The 19,975-nt window shown below is 36.1% G+C and overlaps 1 protein-coding gene across 1 annotated transcript in view; it reads right to left on the minus strand.

Annotated features, from left to right (window-relative positions):
- PLXDC2 (plexin domain containing 2) overlaps nucleotides 1-19,975 on the minus strand; it is a 229,301-nt gene that overhangs the window by 16,654 nt on the left and 192,672 nt on the right. The window contains exons 10-12 of the mRNA XM_030445902.1: nucleotides 8,867-8,927; nucleotides 6,327-6,480; nucleotides 4,924-4,962 (exon numbers count right to left, since the gene is read on the minus strand). Coding sequence (XP_030301762.1) covers nucleotides 4,924-4,962; nucleotides 6,327-6,480; nucleotides 8,867-8,927 — 254 coding nt within the window. The remainder of the gene's footprint in view (nucleotides 1-4,923; nucleotides 4,963-6,326; nucleotides 6,481-8,866; nucleotides 8,928-19,975) is intronic.

A 19,975-nucleotide genomic window follows, 5' to 3' on the forward strand; every position in this document is an offset into this window, starting at 1 on the left:
TTCTGCATGTCTTATATTTTTTATCATTACTGAAATAATTTCACAGCTACTCCTTTATAAGAAATTTTTTATGCAAGTACAGCGCAGATAAAGTAAACAACGACAAGTTGTCTGCAAGGAAATCCTCTCTTGCCTAAGACTGTATGAGCCCTGCAATTTAAGAGAACATTAGCAGTTTTGATTAAGTGGAACATAGACAAGTAAATATATATTTACATAATCCAGAACCTAATCTCAACAGGTTATTTGCAGTAATGGTAAAAACCTTCAATACTCCCTTTTTCATGAGAGAAGAATGGAAGAATTGGTCTGAATCTTGGTCTCATAGGTTTCTGGACAGAAATGGAAACAGAACACCTTAGCTAAGACACCCTGAATTGCGTTAGTGTAAGGAAACTTTGGCTACCTACAGGTAAGATGCCCACTCTTGGTATGTCATTAAGACTTTTCTTCTGTAGCTGATAGAACTAGGGACTCTATATTGTAACTTATCCTATTTTGGGTACTTCTTTTAGGATGACATCAATGATTTTCTTTTGCCTAATGTTTGCTGCTGGCTATGAGAAAGGCCCAAAAGAAGAGCCTGTGGATATCTGGCTAAACACAAGATGAGATGAAGTCTCTGGAAGGTCATTTCCTGTGGCTAGGCTAAGATCTGATGATAAAAAAAGCCACGTCCTGTGGATCTTACCCCTACAAGGGCCACTTTAAAACACTTTTAAACCACCATGAAGATTAGGTTTAGCATTCTTTAATTTTATGTGTTTTATATTAAAATTGAGTGGACTCAACTACTTTGTAGTGACTTCTTAAGATGAGTTAGCTACTTTGGACCTTGTGGTCATAATAACTTTTGTTATATCAAAAATATTAATTTTCCATAAAGTCTGGTGTGTCTATTTTGAAATAGGTCTCTTTTTTTTTATTATTTAGAATCTTAAGATATTAGAAGGTAATATGGTAGATAACTACTATCAGGCATGAACATGATGCAGCTGGATTTCAGGGTACACATGAGAAACAGGACTGAATCATCTCCATAATTTGCCAAGAATTCTTATGGTACCAAGTGTTCAGACTGGAATTTTTAAGGGAAATTAAGAAGACAGATGACTAACGGGAGCTAGTTTCCAGGCATGGAAAACTTTAAAAAAAAAGGAAAAAAAAAGAAAAAAAGAAGAAAGAAAAAGAAGAGCATCCTTGTTATGTATTGTTATACATACCAAGAGCATATTGTTATGTAAGGTATATAGGTGTATAAAAGTACCCTTTTTTCAAAACTTGGGTCTGTATTTTGGTAATTTCCTACAGAGTTTCCTAATCTTTCAGGCTCAAATTAAGCTCTGTAGAGAATGAACATTAATCCTGTACATCAGCATTGCTCATATATAGACCATCTTTGAAAAAGTTCCCCATGAAGTATAGGTAGCAGGACATTTCCTAGCACTACATCTGCTGGTATGGACTTGTACAAAAATAAATAAAAAAGCTTTCCCCCACAGGCAGATGTATTTTTTTCAATGGCTTAACATTTTTTTAACAGTATTTTCAGTACATCTTGATGAATGAGAAGTGTAGCAGCTTCTCTGACACAGTTGAACACACATGCATTTTCCCATCGAGTTACAAAGCTGAAGGATTGAGAGGGACTCAGAGCAATCAAATCATCACAATATGATGTCTAAAAAGGTAAAATAAAACATCTGGATGTGCTGGCTGAAGAGTAATCATCAGGAAAATACTGCATTACTGTATAGCCACAGACTATTGCTCACAATTTTTATGAAAAAATAGGCTTTTAGACTGTTTAGTCAGCTGTATTGTAAGAAAAAAAATTAAAAACCCAACAGAATCTGATATTAATATAAAAAAATACACCTGTAGTGTTGGACATATCTTAAAACTTAGAAAATGCTTGCTATTTTAAAGAGAACTAAGATTTAATAAAAATGTGATGGCAGGTCAGTAGTGTTTTAAAAGGGTCAAGGAATGTATGTGTTGGGTATCTATGATGTGTCTATGAAAAAAAGACAGGAGAAAAAGAAAAAAGTAAATCTGAAATGCATGTTAAAACATGCCATATAAGATTGTGTGTGAATTACAGCACCAACTGACAAATGATTTTCTCATATGATTAAAAGGTCAAAGTTTGACCTGAACTCACCATTTAATTTACATTTAGCTGCTGCTTTACAATTGGTTTCAAAAGTTCCAGGCAGAGGTGAGATGCAAAATTTCTATAGAATCCTTTTGTTGGACTTAACTAGATATTGACTTCTATCGTCCAAGGACACTTCAAGCTATAGACCATCATTGATCCAATACACCTTTGGATTTCCATTATAAAAGGTTCTCTTTCATTAGAGATTTAAAAGATCTTGTGTGAGAAAATAAAGACCCTGTATTCATGACCTGAAATAATCTACTCTTTATGAAAGGCTGGCAAATCACACAGAATCAAAGAACGTGCATGCAGCTGCAGAGGTTTTATCTGAGCCTAATCTAGGGGTCACTGGAAAATTCAATGCATAATTGAAGATTCATCAAAAAGAACTTCTCAGATTAAAAGCTACGTTTATTGTGTGAATGAGAAATCCTGGTGTGTTGCTTGGCTTCTGTGTTGTTTGAAGTCAGTTTCTTTTTTTCCAAATTTCAAGAATAAAAGAAACTACTCAAGGAATATGAATAATCACATTGTGTGCTGCTTTGCCCTTCTGAAATGCAGCACCTTTATGTGTGGAAATGGACTTTATGTACTTAAGATAAGTGATGCCACATACCCTACCACCTCACTCTTCAAAGTATGTCACAGCCATCTCATAGTTGCTCTAGTATTCATGATTTGTTTGCTTTCACAGGGTTTTCCTTGTCAGTTCTTGTGCAAAGAGAAGGCAAGTGAAAAGATAATCCCAAATCCAAAGAAACCTGGAACAAACCCACCTTTTGAATTATTATTTTATATATATATATAACAGCATGCTACTCTGAACTGTTCATGAGATATTCAAGGTGCAGAGCTGTCAGATGCCAGGCCGGCCACCTGCCATGGAGTGATGGCTCACAGACAGTGAAGTCCTGAGTGATTCTCCTTGTCTACTGATGTTTAAGAGCACTGAAGCACTTCTCACAAAAAAACTAAAAAGCACTTTGATTTCAAGAAGAGAAGACTAAGAGAAACAAAGGTCCCGGAACATTTCCACAGATAAGAAGAATACCTAAAAGTACCATCCCGAGTTTATAGATGATCTTATTCTATGGGACTACTTAGGTGTCAAGCCATGTCAAACAACACTGCTAATAAATGGACAATTCAATGTCTACTACTGTATGTGACCAGCTATGCTGTAGTTAGTGACAGCAAAATGACAGAGGAGTGACTAGTGAGGAAGGGGATGACAACTGTGTCCTGTGGAGTGAGCAGATCTCTAACTTGAGGGATGGAGAAAAAAATGGCTGAATATTACTGAAAAACAAATTATGGGAAAACAAACAAAAATGCTAAGTGGTATCTGACCACACTGTTTTTTCAAAACTTTCTCAGGGCCCTGAAAGACCACTATGCTTCAGCTCTCCTGACCCACCAGATTCTCTGCCCATGGGTTTGGGGTCTTCATGTAAACTCAAACCCAAGCCTAAGCTTGGTTATTTTGTCTCCTGGACCAGCCTTGAATCTATGCTGAGGGTAGCTTGTCTCTAGTCTTGTCTCTGGACACATCTCCTTGGATGGACCTTGGACCTGTGCTTTAGCCTTATCTCTAGCCCTATCTCTTTTTGCTTCTCATTGGACTCCCTCTATGGACCTAGTTTATCACCTCACCTTCTCTGAAACTGCTGACAGAAGCTGCTTCCTTCTGTCCTTGGCTGAGCTGTGCTGCTGGCTGCTGTTACTCACCTGCTCTATCACTGCCCCCAGCCTTGCCTTGCCAGACGGGCTTCCTGCCTTGCCCCTGGGCTTGCCTCATCACAGCAGAATCTACTGATGCTCACTAGGCTAGAGCTGAGCCTGGCTGCTTCCCCTCAGCTTCTGGACTCACCCTGCACCCTGCCCATGCCTGCTGCCACGCTTGCTGCTACCCTGCCCCTGGGGGAAGTTCAGTTCTACCTGCCTGGAGGAAAGGGAATCATAGCCAATAATATTCCCCTTGATATCAGTGGAAATATAATTTATTTCAGTTTTCTTAGCAAACCATTCTCTGCTTTGACAGACCATCCTGAAGCCCAAAGAAATTAACCTAAATCTTTTCTTTCTGCTCAGCAGATTCCATGAGCAGACACAGCCCCAGCCCTATGCTAACTAACAGCAAAATTCTCATCATCTTCAAAGGGAGAAGGAACAAACCTCAGGTCTCAGTCCTTGAACCCACAAATAAGATAACAAAAGCAGTCCCCTGCAGAGCCTCATTTAACAGAAGGCTTTATCAGTAAGACAAGGTGATATTAACTTGCACAGGGAGTGTGCATGGAGAAATACGGAATCTCTGCTAGTATAGAGACATTTTAAATGAATATGTTTATGAACAAAAGGACACATAAGAAATCATTACTATGAATGAGTTTATAACACAATATTACTATCTAGAACTCATATCTGCTCACATAACATAGTTAAATAAAACTGCATTATTATAATTCAGTTATAATTACATTAATACCACTAAGAATTTATTTACTATGCCATATTTGTAAGATAATTAAGCCTGTTGTTTTACTAAAGAGTTGTAAAAGAGATATAAATGTTTAATTTACTAAGCAGTTACGATGCTCATTTGCCCTGCTGCTCTTCAACATAGATGTGAAAGACTGAACTCCTTCGAGAGTCTGGTAACAGCTATTCCTACAACCCGATTTCAATTAGTGAAGTTCAGTGGAGTATAATTTGACAAACTACTGACTTTATTTACAGAAAAAGAAATCCTTTCTTACCTCCATTGTCTTTTAGGTGCAGTGCTATCTTGGTGTCATCTAAAAAGGAAATTCAAAGTTAGTTGTAGGAAAATACATTTTTCTAGGTCATGAGTCATTTTAGGAGTGACTTTCTAATGTCAAAGACATTTCACAAGTAGAAAATTATATGGTACTTAACGAGAATTACATTGTGATGTTCTTATACTGAGTAATACTTTACGTCCTTACTACTAAAAAAAAACTTGTGAGAGCATTACAATCTAAAGGAGGATTCAAAATACTGGTAAATAAGGATTTGTCTCATAACACTTAAAATAATTCATTGATATTACGTGTCCATCATATTAAGGACTATATGAAGCAAATATAAATAAAACAAAGACTTTGTTCCTCTTCTCCAAATAACGTAAAGGTCTGCCAGATTTAAACCCTATTTTTTCCATATTTCTCATCTTGTTGTGGGCCTTAATGAGCAAAATATCAAGGAATAATTCTGCTATGCAGCAAAAATCCTGCACCAACAGTTTCTAAACTTCTGCTGCAAACAAACCCAGCCTTTCTTATCAGCAGATTCCCACCGTGAAATGCCTTCACTTCAAATTTCCTGTCACAAGCCACTTGAAAAATCTGCTCTTACCTGGTACCTTTTCTTGTGTTAACATCCAATTCCAAGAGAAAATTAGAAACACACATACACACATCTTTTCATAGATGCTAAGATGCTATTTGATCAACCTGGGTTAGCTATTCTACCCATCTGGCTTTTACATGAAGCAGGAAAGCAGTGTATCTCAACCACAGAAAGGCAAGACTTAAGCAGCCATTAGAACAAGGGTGAGCATGAATGCACCATCTCTTACCCAGTCAATTAATTTCAGGAGCCTACAGAAACTATTTCACTACAATGAACATTACATGGAAAGAAGAGTGTCAACTGTTCAAACAATAAGCAGGAAAATTTCAAAGAGATTTTTCATTTGGGTTATCCAATTTTCAGCTGGATAAACAGAATACCCAAAGGGATTCAAAATTTATTATTTCTGTGATAGGAGTTTCTACACTAACTTTATCAGAGACCTCTCTGTCTACTGTTTCAACAGGTTTTGGAATATGGCCTGATGCTTAAAGGAACACAGACAATCTATTGTAACCACAAGTTCTCCAAAAGTCTGGCTGGATTATCTGTTCACTCCCAGCACTGCCCTCTACTCCAGCACTCATCCCCTTTGCACCTTACTGTTGGGAGAGCAAGTTGCAATTTAAAACCAGCAGCAGATGTCACCTTGACTGCTGTTCCCTATTCCTTACACTGCCCCAAAGCGAAATGGTCAACACAAACACATAGGTAAAGAAAATAAATTTATTTCAGACTTGTAAATGATGTGTATGCACTACAATATAATGCAGTGTCTATACTTCACCTTCTGTGGGCAGGCTCGTTGGCAGCTGGGAAGTGGTGGATGCTCTGGTGGTTGTTAAAACTCTGAACTTTGTGGTGGTTGGCAGAAGGGTGGTGGTGGAGTAGGAAGGTGTTTCAGTTGTGTCTATAGTCTTGTCACAAATCTTATCTTTTGACTGTTGAGAAACAACAAAAACAAAGACGAGAAAATTAATTCTCAGTGGAGACTTGTCACTGAATGAAGAATTTAAGCATGGACAGGCTGTCAGGATAAAAAGAATGGAAATGGAAACACTAAATCAAGGAATTTCAAGAGCATCTTTTTTTTCCTTTTTCTTTTTTTTTTTTTTTTTCTGAAGTACTCTACAAAGCGTTAAGCAACATACATTTTTCTCATTTAGCTGCAGAACTTACAACACTAAATTTCTAATGACAAGGCTTCAAAGTCATCCCTGAATGTCAAACATGTTATTTCCCCATTCAGATTTTAACATCTAAGACTATCATTCAAATTTTCACTCTTCAGTTGTGAATGCTCAGTGCCATTGGACTGAGTGCCATAAAAAATGTTAAAAAAAGATGTGTGAGAATTAAGTCATAGCAGTATGATAACATGCAGTTATCACAAAAAGAATATTTATATATGTGTAAAATGTGGAAATATATTCAGCCTGTAGAATGTTTATGTACAGCACTATAGAGCAATTCACTACTCAATGCACGTTCACTGTATAATATGTACTATACAATAGTAAAATTCCACATACCAGGAGTGTATGTAGCAATTATTAATTAAAAATATTAAAACCCCTAATCTATAAAATATACTAATAATAGGCATTACTGTATTATATTCTATTTTACAAGCACACAATAAATTATATTCACCATCATAAAAGATCTTATATTTTTAGTGACAGAATTTTTTATATGAATCTCAAGTCTGTTCTTTGAAATCTCTGGAAACTTTTAAATTTGTGAACGTATAATGAATATTTTACTTTAGGATTATACAGTTTTGCAGAAAGATACATCCAATTAACTAGTAGCAAATATGGGAGCTGCCTGTAACTCCCACTGTCCCCATTAATTTTAATGAGAAGTGGAATACCACACAGCCTGTTCATTTTATCAAGATCTGGCTGTCAAAACCCACTGGGTGTTGTCTTTCTTTTAATATGTATGGGTAATTTATTGCCCTTTGTTTTACAAGAAACAATAAATTATATGAAAAAAACACATCAGTATAACTATTCTTTAAATTTCTTCATGTTTTAGCTTTAAAACTGCTGTTAATTTCACAGATGCAATTGAAAATTTAGCTCAAAATCTATATTACAAAGAAGGAAACATTACTATGAGGATTCTAATTATTCATCCTCTTGAATGAATGGGTACAAAATTAACCCCTGTGTGCTCATTATTGCTCCTTCATCGAACTCCATAAGTCAGCTCAGGCATCATTCTGAAAAATGCTAAGCTGTTGCTTGTACTTCAGAGAGCCTGAAAGCTGAACTTTGAGCACCTATCTCTGGTCAATAATCTGTTCAAATCAAACTATTAGTTCCTCAAATACACTTAGTGTATCAATAATTTACCCTCAGATCATGTACTAAGCTTTGGAGCACTAGTTGTACTGAAATAAGACTCAAGAAGAATGGTGATGCTACTGTCATGCAGACAGTAGGTTTGTCTAAAGATACATCTAAAGATACAACTAGACCTATTTTATTATAATCTGGATTGAAGAAATACAAAGATTTTGCACTATAACAACAACAAAAAATACTTCCACTAATTTATTTAATGATCTTGAAAAAGCTGTCCTCCAAAGACAAAAAAAGCTCAAAACAATTCCATTCTTAAATCATCAGTATATAAACTGCAAAACTGATGCTTCAAGCCCACATAACAAGGCAGTATGTAGGACACCATTATTTTGCAATTACAGTTGCAGAAAAAAATATTCTTCCATCAGACTGGATTTATATGATTACTTCTCCTGTTTCTACTGAGAATAAAACAGAATGTCCTTTTCTAACTAGGCACTTGGGGCTACATTTTGTCCTCAGTTTCACCTGACATTACACTTCAGAAGGGCTATGTTGCTGAAATGTATGACAGAATGTAACCCGTTTAGCCAAAATGAAAAAGTAACTGCTTTTTTATGGTCACCAGGAGATTAAAAGTGTCATAAATTAAATTATTCCTATGACCACACTCCCCAAGTGGAAAAAAAAAAAAACGAAAAACCAAACCAAAACACCAAAACTCATACCAAAAAAGAACCCTCAAACAAAAAAATCCTTTTAAAAAGAGGACACAAGGAAAGAGCCATCAGTAACATATTTACACATGTGTCTTGAAAATGAACTGCTCTGGCCCAGGAGTACAAGTACCTCTTTTAGAGGAGTGAAATTCCTCAGGCTATTTCCACTGAATGATAAACATAGCACATATTTGGCCTTGAAACCATACATGTTAATAAGAAGAATTTAATAAAAAGCATCATAAGAATATAAATGGCCTCTGATAGTCTGAGGATGTAAACTACTCACATACCTCTTCAGGGCAGCCACTGTCTACCCAGTCTTGCCGGTGACGGTCAAATCCACTGGAGCATCTTTAAGTAATGACATAGATAGAAGTTGTCCAGACGGAAATAGGAGGAAAACAAGAACAAGAAAAGAAGGGAGAAGAAGAGGATGACAGAATAAGTAAATGATATGATTCACCTTAAAATCTATATGATTTATGTGGTATTACTTTTATTGAAGAGGCTGTTGCTCACAATAGGAGCCAATCAGTGAATTCATTTCAGTGAATGAGTTATTATTTAAGTGATTATTTTTATTTATTTGTTGTTGCTTTAATTTTTAAATAGGGGGGGGGAGTGTCCCTTCCACAGGATAATTATTCTTACGACTCTACTGAGCCATAACATTTTTAAGTGTCATGTCAGCCATATGGATGTAAATCAGTTTAATTATTTCTGTCCAGACTTCTTAGCCATGAAAATTTAATTCCAAAAAGGATGTAGTGATCCAGTTCCTGCTTTTATCAGGCAAAGTGATCTGAGACACCAAGACACACATATAATAACATGATCAGGGTTCACAGTTTAGATAACATCTCCTCTGAACAGACTTCATGACAATTCAGCAATACTACGGTGCTGATTCTACCTCGTCACTAGCTACTAGCAACTCAAGTTGCATGCGTATTTCTTAGTGGAATTAGGTGAGGTTAATAACCTGTTTGCAATATCCTTTCTCATTTGCAATATCTAGCAAAGAAATTTTAAAGCAAGTTTTATGACTTTAATACAAAGATTCCCCTGGCAATCCCCACCTCACAAGTGCTAGCAGTGTTGATACAGTAACTTAGGGTTTCCTAGACAACAAAAATATCATTAGAAACAGAAAACATTATTAAGATTGAAAGCAAATAATTAAACCATGATGTCTGAATTTGAAAAAGATTGTCCCTAGCTGGTTTGTTTATTTTCTTAATGAATTATGTAGATTATTTTGTTATGAGACAGGCTGGTGTCATTTGACATCCATAGAACATAGTACATAGTACAGCAAGTAACCTTCTCACTACCTTTCTCACTATCTTTTAGTAAGTCTAGGCCACTTGTATGGTCAGCTGTATTTATGGGGTCTTTTTTTTTGTTCTCAGTGAGCTGAGAGATGCCAAGACATGCCATATACTACTCCAATCAAGGCAAACAGGTGCATTTGGCAGAACAGAACAATGAGAGCATTTTTATAGTAGAAGTGGATGTAACAAGAGGATGTAAACAATATTAACAAGACACTTGGGATAATAAACTTCACTATATAATTATTCCGAGCAGCATCTGACTTGCTTTTGACCACAGCTTTGAGAATATGTTGGTTATCTTGTTAGCTGGACTTGCACTGATCCACATTCCATCATTTGCATTGTTACCTAAAAAAATACCACAACCCTAACAGGTGTCACTTATCACACACCCTATAACAACTGACTTTTTGAAAAACCTATTGAAGTGAAGAAAAAAAGTGCCCAAACCAGAAATACATTCCAGAGAAATTATGAGACCTCCTTCCCAATGGGTGGGAATAAAGGCTACCTTAAAGTATTTTTTCTTTTTGCTGAAGCTTGAGTGAGTCAGTGCTATACTGGGACTTCAGTACTGCCTCCCCATTTTTGGGGTGTTCTGTATCGATGAATGGTTGAGAGAATAAAGAGGATCTTGCTAAACAGAAAGAAATTATGACACAACATTCCAGGCATGAATAGAACATATTTATTTTTTAAGTCTCAGTCTTCATTAGACCCTGGAAATCAGAAACTAGATAGGCTCCAAGCAAACCTGGTTTGTAAACTTCCTTTGAGGCATGTGCCAATGAGATGTCAGTCATAGCAGATACTATCATTGCTCTGGTTTTGAATTAGAATTGTGGGAACTGTCATCCTACTGCACTGTCTGCTCTACTGACTGCAATTTTAAGACATTCCTCTAGTAGCATGTTGGTGATTCCCTGTTGCCATTAAAACAATGGAGCAGATTTGATTAACTATGCCAGTTATGCCATCTGTCAACATGCTTACTTTACAACAACTTCATTTTCAAGTTATGATTGAAATCAGCTCCTAGCAAAGCAATAACAAAGATGTTCTGGGAAATAAGAATTAGGACATTCAAGAACTGTAAGGAATTTCAGTATTTATGTGGAACTTGGGAGCACTGGTTTAGTAAGCAATGGGAGAATTAAAGTCTCTGCATGTATAGCAGTGATGATTTGGTATAAATACTGCAGCTGAATCTGGGTAACAAGAAAGATGTCAGAATCCTTCCAGTAAACTGAATGGAGAGAGAAAGGAGATGAAGATGTCATCAGATCTGCCACATGCCTTTTATCTGTCCTTGGCAAAGAATATTTAAATGACAAGAAATGTCCATTCAGTGCATGAGCTGAAATGCTTTGTCTTCTTAGAGACTTCAAGGAGGATCAATAATATTTTTTTGCCTGGATATATGTAACAGCATATGAAGACTGGTTTTATGGAAACTGAAGGGCATTCCAGAAATCTGAAATGATTTCTTAAATAATGTGTAATTCCTTAGAACAGTAAATCTCTTTGGTTAACTTTTCAAAATAAAAGGTTAACTTGGAAAATTAAATAAAAAATTGAATGGACAGAACTCTTTTCTGTCTTTAACTGCTAAAGAAGGCTCATACATTAGAAAAAGATTAACACACTTCCTAGGTTCTTTGGTTTATTAAAAAAAAAAAGAGCATTTTAAAGTGGAATTTCTTTGCAAGACAAGAGATACAGGAAGTAAAAAAAAAAAAAAAATTAAAACAAGAAAAATAGCCCTTAAATTTTGTGTCTGTCCGGTGGAAAAAAACCACCTTAACCATAGATCAATTTTTTGGAGGGAAAAAAAAAATCTCTATCTTTGTTTTCAGTCCGACTTTGACTGCATTTACCACAGAACAGGCTCCAGTTTGGTTCTTCCATCCTTTAAATATCACTTGAGACACTGTGGTGTCTGGCAAAAGACTGTAGTGTCCTTCCTTCCCATCCCCCCTGACTTTCTCTTGTCACAAATGCAGAACTTGATCACAGCTCAAAGCACTTACGAAGTTCATGGAAGTCTCACTGTGAATGACTGTGGCATGAATTTGTAAGGTATCTGAATGGTATTTATGCTTAGCCTCTAGCTCAACATCGACTCATATATCCGAATTCAAGCACAAATGTAATGTCTGTTTTTACCCTTTAATTAACTTTAGAATAGGATGACTATTTGAATTTTACAAGGGCATTTGACCCCACTTTCGTGTTCCAAATTAAAAATAGCTAAGATCATTTCCTAAGTGCAAGGATTTTAAATATACTTCAAACAGTCTGCGCTATTTTAATGTTTATGAAAAATTGAAATATAATTACTAAGACATAGTTAATATTTGATGCAGCATGTCTGTATCTGCAGCACTGAATTCTGTTATTGTCTTAATATACTGTGACTCAAAATTTCCAGCATTCAGGTGATAATGAGAAGGACCAGAGAATGATACAGAGAGTGGTAAAAATTTCAGGTGGCAATCTTCAGCCTGATGATGATTCCACAATTTCATGGGACAGAAAGTTTGGAAAAGTACAGCTACATATTCTATAAAGTACTCCTGTGATATCATGCGAACAGAAAAATGAAAAGATTAAAAAAAAAAAAGCTATTATTTTGCAGTAAAAAAGACCAAACATGAGTAATATTCAATATTTGTAACTGAGACATGTGAATAGGCAGCAGGAAATAAGGACTCCCACTGGGAATTCTTGCTGGTGGAAGAGGCTAAGAATAATAATGGGCTAAAAGAAGTTAGTTTTATTTCCAATTCACCTAGAAATAAAGGGGGAAAAAAACCCAACGTAGTTAAAGTGAGATTTGGCAGAGTTCTGATTAAAGAAGAATAGGAGGAAATTTTCTATAATCTTCAAGTCAGTTACACCAACAAAAGAAACATGCTGAAAGGCAGATAAAGAATTAAAAATAAGCTTTTGCTAAAGGCTCTTCTTTGAATAACTATAAGGAAAAAGAAAGTGCAAGAGGAGGGCCCTGGAGTTAAATTTATGAGATTACAGTGTCAGAATTTCCAACAGAATCAGCAGAAAACAATAGCAATCCAATATATTCTCTGGGAAGGAGCCACATTGAAATTAGTCCCTGATACTGCATTACACTCTCCACTGTGCATTTATACCTGCACAAAGATGGCATGAAGAGCTAATAGCAACAGAAATTAGCAAAGATTTCTGATCTGTTAGCATTGCTGTTTTGCACACAAGAAATTGTTCAGGATGTGAGGCAAGGAGCTCTGACTACTGGGTGTACTTCACGCCCTTGTTGATGATCCCAACTACCACAATTAACTCTCCTTTCTCCTTTTTACATGATTGATTGCACTATTTTCTGTCTTTGAGTAAGTATTCAAAAGAATCTCTTCAATTTTAAGGTGGATGCTCCAAAGATCTTGCACTTTTTTTTTTCCCAATATAGCATTACATTCCCTTCTGATTGAATAAATAAAAGTGAGTGGCCAGACATATTTTGAAAGCTGCTACAAAGCAGTCACATGCTTTACACTGAGTGTCAGAAACACAGTTACCCCCACAAACCCATCACTTTTTGTCTTGTTTTAAAAATAAACATATGAAGGTTATCTTTGGAGAAAATATTTCCTTTTTAAGTTTAGAGATGGGAAAAGAGAGTGCAGGTGACACGAAATGATTCATCTAACACATAATTCCATAACAGGACCTAGAGTTAAGCCTAGATTTTCTGAAAACCAGAGGGGCATACTCTAATTCACAGTTCCTATGCCTCCCATAGCACTACTCCCAGACATATGAATTGCAGAACCAGGAATGATGCTGAAAAACATCATTTCAAGTGGCATGCACCAAGACACAGATCTATTTCACACATTGACCAAGCTTCCTTTCTTATTCATATAACTTTACTAGAATTTTGCTCCTGTATGAAAAAAAAGACTGATAACATTAACAAGTAGTAGAGTCTTTCAGACAAGATGAAAGAGGCCTGGTGCATAGAAATAGTATAAAATAGGTTTGTTCATATTTCTGTTATTACACATGAACCCCCAGAAACTGTGGAATACATCACAATGCTGTTGCAGTACTAGTGGGCATCAGCATCTCAGCTGCTAGAAAGACGAGTGTGGAGATGTTTTGATTAGGCTGGGTCACTGCTCCTGTTATAGCTCATACACAAATCTAATGAAATTAATATGTCAAAGAAAGCAGGAGCTATGACAGCCAAAGGTGGCTTAATGTGCTAAACTGTCCCCACATAAGCCAATGTTTATAAGGCTATAAAGGCATGCCAGGAAAACAGGAGAGCATGTACAAAGAGCACACAGTTTTGAAACTCCATGTTCATAATACTGCATCTCTGGAAAGCAGGAATGAAACAGGGTTAACAAAAACTCCTCTTGTAAAGGCTCAGTGAATTTTTGAACTTGAGAAGAAAAGAAAGGAAGGAAATGAATCATGCAGTAACTGGTTATGTTCAAAGGAACTTAAAGATCATAAATTTATTTTTCTCCCAAATTATTTGTCTACTTGTACCTAATTCTTTCTTCTAAAAGTCAAAGTCATGAGTCAACATTCAGCACCAACAATCAGCAAAACAGATCACTGAAGAGTTGCAGAACAGTTGTGGCTCGTCTACTTCTTAATTACTTGTGCATGGTTATATATGTTGTCATATCTGTGGGAAGCAAGTGGTTTCACTAATGCTATATGATAATGCACATATTGAAAGAGTTAATAGACCAGAATAGAGAGGGAGCTGCAGATGTAATGGTGCACAAAAAAAAAGCCTTGGTATTTAGGAAGAATACTGAGAAAACTGTATAATTTCCAAAACTGGGAATATCTCCTAGAGAGAAATGTTAGAGTCCTCAGTGTTTAGGTGACTGGAAAGATTGATAAAATATACAAACTATAGAGAATCAGATGACTTGAGAAATTGAACAGTTTGCCTTAGCAGGTCTTAATCACAGATTATTCAAATATTATGAAGAAACACGCAGATTTCAGATTTGTCTAAATAAAAATTGCTGGTAACATTAAACACAAGTATGTATATAGCAATATGTAAAATTTAAAACATTATTCTGACCAAACGGGGTTTTCTGTTTGTTTTTTTTTTTTTTTTCCCTTCCCTTAAGGAGCAATATGCAGAAGGCTATGAGACAAATATGATTTTTTTTATGCACAAGTTATGTTGAGGCATACAACCGTAAGTTAGCACTTCTGGAAAGCAGGTTTTTGTGATCATTCAGGCTGTTCCTATACTTGAAAAATAAATATGCCCAGAAATGTTCCTTCGCACTCAAGACCACTGGCACAGAATGACCTATGCCTGGACAAGCAAACTCACTCAACCTTGAAAAGAAGTAGGTTGTACATAAACTGCTCACTTGAAGTAATCCCTGGAACAGTTCAGCTCCTGCACCATGTCTGGGAACTATTCTGGACTATATTCCTGGGCATAGATTGAAATAATGTCAGGGGACATCATCACTATTTAATGGCACTGACAATCATTTTCCAATGCCCAGGAAGCTCCCCAGGTCTGTTTAATTTTTAAAAATTTTAAATATTTAAAAAAAATATTTGGCATGGGAAGATGAACTACAGCTGTACAAGGGACTGTTTTGTATGACCACTGAACTGACCACTAAACCATTCTGACCTGGATGGCCACTCTGCATTGTACTGCAGTGAAACAAAAAGTATAGGAAAAAAAGCATTACAAAATGAGGAATTGCAGATAAGCAAACTAACCCATTTCAGTATTATCCTTTTATGATTAAGAATTCAGTTAGGACTACAAAAATAATTCATTTAGTTAGGGGTACCTTGATCATAAAGTGAGAAAACTGCTGCTGTTGAGCTTAACTGTCCGTTTTACAAACTAAGGACCTAGTTACGGTTTGGTTGGAGTAAAGGTTAGATATTAGTAAAAAGTTCTTTAGTGTGAAGGTGGTGAGACACTGGAATGGGTTGCCCAGGGAGGTTGTGGATGCCCCACCCTGGAAGTGTTCAGGGCCAGTCTGGATGAGGCTTGAAGCAACCTGGTCTAGTGGGAGATGTCCCACTAGGTGTCTAGTGAGGGTTGGAACTAGATGATCTTTAAGGTCCTTTCCAACCCAAACCATTCTATGATTCTATGATTTCTTAAAAATCTGTATAATTTATGAGCATAACTGTTCTGAGTTACTGAGGAAAACAAAGCAAAGCATACACATGTTAAATTGTGTGACTAATGCTGCAGCTGTCAGAAAACTGGCTAATTTCTGTAAGAAAGCAGGATTCAAATTCAGTTGGGTAGATATCAACTCTAATAATAGTAGGATAGATATAGTTTTATTCTCTAGCTTGGGGCTGCTGAGAACATCAATGATTACAACAGAGAACACTGCAGATGAAGGCACGGAGAAAGGTAACCTGGGGAATGAGATCATAAGACAAAGTTGTGCAGTACTGCAAGAAAAAGCTCTGCCCTGAAAAAGTATTTCACATAGCTCTCAGGTGCAATATGTCAATTTTAAAATACCAACTTTGAACCAGGACAGTTGCTGTTCTAGTGGGTACCCCAGTGAACTGGCAGCTCTTGCTCTGACATGACCGAGGCCTCAGAGCTACTGCAGCTTCACTAGAGTTTTGTTCAGAGACTGAGCTTTTTAGGTTTATCTGTATTAATCATAGGAACAGACAATCTGTGCTCAAGAGGAATTATAGAAATTTCACAATAATTTCGTGTAATCTAGCTACTAAAAAACTCCAAAAATTTATCAAGAAATGTAGAGAGGCTATTGACCTGCTATTTCTTCATGTATCTCAGCACTAAGCTCATCTGGCAGCAGACTAACTTAAAATGAAAGCATGTTAAGAGCTCAGGTTCATTGACATTCCATAACAGCACTTTTAAATGTACCATTCTGTATATTTTACTGATATGTACATCTTCACCATTATGTATTTTTAAATGCATTTTCAGGCTCACTAAGCTTACACTCTCTTCTAAACAGACCTGCCATCCCACTTGAGAAGATCTACTACTATGACCTTGTAAAGGCTTCTTTCATCAAACAATACCATCACTGGGGTCACTCTGGTTTGAGAAAACGCTCTGTTCATTAAGCACTTCCATGAAAGTTTCTTATTTTTCTTTACTCCCATCAGGCTTGCCATGCATACAAAATCTCAGTTATTGAATGCTAATTTCCTAACAGTTTCTTGCAGTTTATGCGTTCAAATTAGCTTGTCAAATTAAGAGTGAGCAGCTTGGGAAGGACTTGAAGAAGCTGGGTGTGAAGGAATTTTCTGCTCAATAAAGTATAGATCTAGTAATTATATCATTCTTATCAGTAGTGTATCAGGACTGAAAAATTCACACATTCATTCTTGATAGTATTTGTTGCACTCGATTAAGAATCCAATTGCTGTCTGAACACAACTTTTAAAACAAGAAAAGTACGTTGCATTTTAGTCAGAGCAAACTGACAAAGGGCCAGAATTTCTATGTCTCAGATTTTCAATATGATTACTCCATAACTGGAGAGAAACAGTACAGTATACAAGTTACAGAAATAGTACTGACATTACTTTCCATTTATCACAGGGTGAAATTGATGTAATGCAACAATCTGCTTGTTAAGATCCAGATGTCAGAACGCTGCCATGTTTTCATATAAAACCACTCCAGCACAAAGAACTGACATAGTAGAGTATGAATTCTAGAGCCAGGCAGAATCTAGGAACATTTTTCTTGGTTTGCCTGAAGCAAAAGGATGAAGTATTTGTGAAATATACACATCAATAGAGTGGAATATATTTTACAGAATACACAATATATTTTAAACCTTTAGCTCTTCTAAAGCCTTTAAAACGAGATTTTCCTTGCAATTTGTATATGAATCTATTACACTGATTGGATTATACATGCTCCCTCTGGTGGTTTCCTTAATCCATACAAATGCCTCATTTTTTTTTTTTTTTTATTTGGGAATTTAATGGCTAAGATACTGTGGCCAATTTTGTAGTAACAGCACGCTGCTGTCAGTTAAACAGTGTTAGCATATGAAGAGCCTGAGTATAAATCAGAAAGTCTTCTTCCCATCTTTTAGTTTGGGATCAAAAATTATATCCCTAAAGCAAACAAACAAGAAAAATGAAAATAATTAAAGCCACAAAGTATGGAAAAGTGGGCATTTGAATAAAACTTGAGTTCTAAAAAAAGCTGCTTATGAAAGCAGGAACAGGTATAAAAATATTTTCAGGGTCACAAGGTAAAACTCCTTTCTTTGCAATGTACTAAGTGTTTTGCCACCTTGACCTTCAATATTCAAGCTTGTTATCTCACCCATCAAACCAAAAATAACCAGTTCTTTGCCTTAGCTGTAACTGCTATGCATAAGAAGAAGTTCCAGAGCTTTTGTGGAGTGTACCTATAACAATTGACTTGAAACTTCCAAACTGCAAAATGTTAATTCTTCTTTTAAACACTTCATAGTTTTGCTAAAATATCCTGGAGGTCTTAGACAAAAGTGTGTTGCAACAGGAGATGTTCATTACATATGCAATTCACAACTAAGTGAATGCCTCTGCACTTCCAGCTTATGAGTATTTCTGAGTATTATTATGAGTATTAGTATTACTATGAGTATTTTTGGTCCTGATCTCCTTCATTGCCATTCCCTACTCTTAATGGGATTGAGAGGCTTCGTAGGTGCCAGCTATCAAATAAAAGATGAGGGAAATGTAGAAACCAAAGAGTAACCACTGTTTGATGGAAGACACTGTTTTCATATTTGTATTTAATTATTTTCTTTTGCAAATCAGGAATCTTATGTAGTCAGATTGCATGATTTTTTTAGTGTGTGCTTGTTTTGCAATTCTGTACTGGTGGTGCTTTGCTCAACAAATAAATATGTTAAAGCTCATGAGGCTGTTACTTGCACTAATTGATTCAACACAGCTTTTTTGAAAATAAATCTTGTCAGGTGAGAATCACAAAACAGCAAACAAAAAACCTAACCCTTTTCCTGATACTGAATATTTCTAGACATAAAATCAGATTTGAAAGTTAGCTAAACGTTTTTTCAAATTCTTTCTATAAGATGAATAAACAAACCAGACATTTCAAGCTTGCCCAGAAGTTTGGAAAACAAATAATAGGCGACCATTTTTCATCTCAGTTACCATAAGGGCTCAGTGGAAAACTGTCACTTCATATTTCAGCTGTAAGTAGTTTTCTTATGAATGGAAAGTGCCTAAGGATTTTCCCTTCCCTAATTTCCATCTATTCAGCCATAAATGCAAAGAAGTTTTTTCTTTTTTACCTACTTAGATGGGAACAGTGATTAGCGTATTAAAAGATTAGACGTATCAAGAATTAAATCACATTATTGCTACTAGTCCCAGTCACCTTTCTGATTTTTCACTTTGCTCAGAACACATTCCAGAAAAAATAATTTTAACCTTTTGGTTTACACAGCTAATGCTGTTGCTGGCATATAGGATTAAACACTGAAACAAAATGCATCACAACGGGAATTCTTTCATCTTTCTAGCTTAGGATTGTTTTAAGAGTCCAAGAAGCTTTAGGAGTTGTGTGTACATACAGGGGCAGAATAGCTCTACCAGAAGTGCATGGAAATGTCTGGGATCATCAGTAGACACAGAAAGTCCAACACAGGAATTTGTGCAGCCTATTCCAGGGCACTTGTCAAACCCACTCTAAAGGTCAATATCATAAACAGTTACCCATTTAATATAATCCTCCTGGTTTTCCAACAACTGTACTTAGTAGTGTGAGTGATTCTGTTTGGTTTAAATTTTATGGAAGGAAAAAAATATACAAGATGCTGTTCTTGGTAGAAACATTGTTTTGCCTAAATTGGGTCAAAATGTGATGAGAAAAAAAGGGTTATAGCGTTGGTACAGTTTTGTTTATCACTGGATACACGTTTACTTTTTAACCACATGAAAGTCTCTCTGCTCTGGCAGACCTTGTATTAGCTCCACAGGAGAAACATCACCATCTGTTACAGCCACATCTGACCCTCATTACTCCTTTAG

Source organism: Calypte anna, chromosome 2, assembly GCF_003957555.1.
Source record: "Calypte anna isolate BGI_N300 chromosome 2, bCalAnn1_v1.p, whole genome shotgun sequence".
NCBI classification, from domain to species: domain Eukaryota; kingdom Metazoa; phylum Chordata; class Aves; order Apodiformes; family Trochilidae; genus Calypte; species Calypte anna.